The 4627-nt window shown below is 46.7% G+C and overlaps 1 protein-coding gene across 1 annotated transcript in view; it reads left to right on the top strand.

The window, feature by feature from the left end:
* pabpc1a (poly(A) binding protein, cytoplasmic 1a) overlaps positions 1–2525 on the top strand; it is a 14886-nt gene extending 12361 nt beyond the window's left edge. Inside the window, exons 8-15 of the mRNA XM_083529251.1 lie at positions 208–480; positions 651–741; positions 910–1023; positions 1105–1244; positions 1390–1474; positions 1688–1818; positions 1979–2089; positions 2177–2525. Of these exons, the coding sequence (XP_083385377.1) occupies positions 208–480; positions 651–741; positions 910–1023; positions 1105–1244; positions 1390–1474; positions 1688–1818; positions 1979–2068 (924 nt within the window). The 3' untranslated portion in view covers positions 2069–2089; positions 2177–2525. The remainder of the gene's footprint in view (positions 1–207; positions 481–650; positions 742–909; positions 1024–1104; positions 1245–1389; positions 1475–1687; positions 1819–1978; positions 2090–2176) is intronic.
* The last annotated feature ends 2102 nt before the right edge of the window (positions 2526–4627 follow it).

Here is a 4627-nt window from a genome sequence, read left to right as displayed (position 1 = left end):
TGTGTGTCTGTGTCTGTGTGTCTGTGTCTGTCTGTGTGTCTGTGTGTGTGTGTGTGTGTGTGTGTGTGTGTGTGTGTGTGAGAGAGAGAGAGAGAGTGTGAGAGAGAGAGAGAGTGTGAGTAAATGTAAAAGGAAAGTGTTTAAGATTTTTTATGTTAAGGTTGAGTTACTTGGTGTGTGCTAATGTGTGTGCGCTGCCCCCTGCAGGTGATGATGGAGGGCGGTCGCTCGAAAGGGTTCGGCTTTGTGTGTTTCTCATCTCCAGAGGAAGCCACGAAGGCAGTGACGGAGATGAACGGTCGGATCGTAGCCACCAAGCCGCTGTACGTCGCTCTCGCTCAGCGCAAAGAGGAGCGTCAGGCTCATCTCACCAATCAGTACATGCAGAGGATGGCCAGCGTCCGCGCCGTCCCCAACCCCGTCCTCAACCCCTACCAGCCTGCTCCTCCATCAGGGTACTTCATGGCTGCCATTCCTCAGGTACACACACACACACTACACTGTCTCACTGTGTTTCAGTTTTAAGTATTCTCAATTGCCACTTTGATGTTGTTCCAAGGTGTGTTAACTCCTCTCGATCTGTCTCTCTCTATCTGTGTGTGTGTGTGTGTGTGTGTGTGTGTGTGTGTGTGTGTGTGTGTGTGAGACAGGCTCAGAACAGAGCTGCGTATTACCCGAGCAGTCAGTTGGCGCAGCTCCGCCCAAGTCCTCGCTGGGCCACTCAGAGTGTCCGTCCTCAGCGTGAGTGTCCTCTACATCTCTCACACACACACACTCCCCACCCAGGTGTGTCCCAAACCGCTCCAACTACCTCTCAGTGGACTACAGTGAGCTGAGGTGTGTTACAGGGTGCTGTTTGGAACACATTATTGTGGTGTGTTTTGATGACGTCATACTTCCTGTGTGCAGATTTCCAGAACATGCCGAACACGATCCGTCCCGCAGCGCCACGTCCACAAACCTTCGGTGCCATCCGCCAGACCACCAATCAGGTGCCCCGAATGATCACATCACAGCGGATGGGTGAGTCTCGTGCCCACACACATACACACACACCCGTTTTGTTATCTGCAGTTTCCCTGATTCTGTGTGTTTTGTTTGTAGCATCCCAGCCGTTGGGGCCGCGCCCAGCCAGTGCAGCAACAGCTACAGGCACGGCACCAGTGCGAGCGGTGCAGCAGTACAAATACACACCTGGAGTACGCAACACACAACACCTGCCCACACAAGTTCCCCTGCCACAGGTACACACACCTTACTCTAACACACTTCATATAAAGTTGTTTGTATGTGTCTGTGAACCTCTGGTCCTGCTCGAACTCACCACTAACTCAACTCTTTAGCAATGCTTTCTGAACTGTGTGTGTGTGTGTGTGTGTGTGTGTGTAGGCTGCGGTGCATGTACAGGGTCAGGAGCCTCTCACTGCCTCAATGCTGGCCGCCGCCCCTCCACAGGAGCAGAAGCAGATGCTGGGTGGGTTACAAACTTTATACTAAGCTACCACACGGAAGTGTGAGTGCATGTGTGCGTGAGTGCCTGTACTACTAAGGGTTTCAGTGCAGTATCTCTGAGCTGCCTTTAGGGGGTGCACTGCCCCTACAGCAAACATTCACTTTCTCCTTCTCTTAAACAAACTCACTCATAGAGCTGAACCGCATACACACTTTTACACTCTTTTGTGTGTAGGTGAGCGTCTGTTCCCATTGATCCAGAACATGCACCCAACTCTGGCTGGGAAAATCACTGGCATGCTACTGGAGATTGACAACTCAGAGCTGTTGCACATGCTCGAGTCTCCTGAGTCTCTGCGCTCTAAGGTACACACACACACACACACACACACACGCTCGATGCTGCTGGGATTTTAACTCATGATGTTCTGATCAGAAGTCTAACAGTCAGTGTGTCAGCATTCTGCCTCTACATGTAGGTAATGGTAGGGGGTGTGTGTGTGTGTGTGTGTGTGTGTGTGTGTAGGTGGATGAGGCGGTGGCAGTACTGCAGGCTCACCAGGCAAAGGAGAATGCTCAGAAATCAGTGAGCAGTGCAGCTGTTCCAGCTGTTTAATGGAGCCTTAAACAGAAACAGGTGTGTACTGAAACATACACACACACACACACACACACATACTTCCCTTAACACAAAGTGTAACTGCTGTATGTTTTCCTCCTCCAGAATCATTCCCACTGCACTCGGCTGCTTCACCCACCTACGCCCAGGGCCGTAAAAATAAAAACTGAAAAAAAAAAACTGAAAAAAAGAGAAGTAGGCGTGAGACACACACACTGCCGGGTCGCACGCCGACCCAGAGTCCAACTAAAACTGAAAAAAAGGGAAAAAAAAGGAAAAATGGAAACGCTCATTTATCATCTTTTCTTTGTTTTTATTCTTCTCGCTGTCTGAGATTCAGAATGTCACTCGATGTGTGTGCGCGTGTGCGCGTGTGTGTGTGTGTGTGTGCGTGTGTGTCACTCGATAGCTGAGCTTTGGAAACGTGAATTGGATTAATAAAGATTGAAACAGGTTTGTTTTTGTTTTTTCCTCTTTTACTTTATTATTATGCTAATAAGATGAGTGGCGCTTACAGGGTGCATTGATTAATCTCAAGTTTGAGAGACTGGATTTAGAGAAAAGGTGTGTGTGTGTGTGTGTGTGTGTGTGTGTGTGTGTGTGTGTGTGTGTGTGAGAGAGAGATGGGGGGGGGGGCATGGTCAGTGTGTGAAAGGTTACTCCAGTTCAATAACCTTCAGCTTCCGTTCAGCAGTGAAGTGAGTGTAATAATGCACATAACACCAGGAGCTCGCTCTCACACACACACACACACACACAGGCTCTTTGTGTCCTTGACTGGGTGAGAGACCAGTGTTCAGTCAGGGACAAGATGAGCGCACGTCATGTCACAGTGATCTACTAAACAGCTACTTCAGTTAGAGTTCAGTATTCACCAATCAGATATTTATTTATTAGTTGTTAGACGCCTGTTTGAAAGCTGGCAGCCTGCAGGTTTCTTACCTTCTGATCTCAACAAGTCTGAGCAAAATACTGAGTAGCACCAATCAGAGGCTGCATTTTATGACATGAACTTCGTACAATGTTTTTTTGCGGTATTTTAAAACCCCCCAAAATTAAAGTATTTTGATACAAAATATGAAGCCATTTTTATCAACCCTCTTAAATACAAATATAATATAATAATCCTGTTTTATATTTAACTCACCTATCAGAAATACTGCCATCACTGTGTGTGTGTGTTATTTATTACTTAATTTAAATGATTTACTACAAACACTAACTATTCACACACACACTACATACACAATACTCATACACTGCGCATGTACAACACACTACACACGCTACATACCCAATACTCACACACTGCACATACACTACACACGCTACATACCACTCACACACTGCACATGTACAACACACTACACACGCTACATACCCAATACTCACACGCTGCACATACACTACACACGCTACATACCACTCACACACTGCACATGTACAACACACTACACACGCTACATACCCAATACTCACACACTGCACATACACTACACACGCTACATACCACTCACACACTGCACATGTACAACACACTACACACGCTACATACCCAATACTCACACACTGCACATACACTACACACGCTACATACCACTCACACACTGCACATGTACAACACACTACACACGCTACATACCCAATACTCACACACTGCACATACACTACACACGCTACATACCACTCACACACTGCACATGTACAACACACTACACACGCTACATACCCAATACTCACACACTGCACATACACTACACACGCTACATACCACTCACACACTGCACATGTACAACACACTACACACGCTACATACCCAATACTCACACACTGCACATACACTACACACGCTACATACCACTCACACACTGCACATGTACAACACACTACACACGCTACATACCCAATACTCACACACTGCACATACACTACACACGCTACATACCACTCACACACTGCACATGTACAACACACTACACACGCTACATACCCAATACTCACACACTGCACATACACTACACACGCTACATACCACTCACACACTGCACATGTACAATACACACACTGCATACACAATACACACTGCACATGCACAATACACACACTACATATACAATACTCACACACACACTACATACACTGCACATGTACAATACACACACTGCATACACAATACTCACACACTGCACATGCACAATACAGACACTACATACCCAATACTCCCACACTGCACACACACACACACACAACATACCTAATACTCACACACTGCAAATACACACACTACATACCCAATACTCCCACACTGCACACACACACACAACATACCTAATACTCACACACTGCAAATACACACACACTACACAGACTACATACCCAATACTCACACACTGCACATGTACAATACACACACTGCATTCCCAATACTCACACATTGCACATACACACACACACTACATACCCAATACTCACACATTGCACATACACACACACACTACATACCCAATACTCCCACACTGCGCGCACACACACACACACACACACAACATACCTAAT

Source organism: Silurus aristotelis (genome assembly GCF_946808225.1).
Source record: "Silurus aristotelis genome assembly, chromosome: 25".
Classification (NCBI taxonomy): domain Eukaryota; kingdom Metazoa; phylum Chordata; class Actinopteri; order Siluriformes; family Siluridae; genus Silurus; species Silurus aristotelis.
The sequence above is the reverse complement of the archived record's forward strand: the minus strand, read 5'-3'. Positions and strand labels throughout refer to the sequence as shown.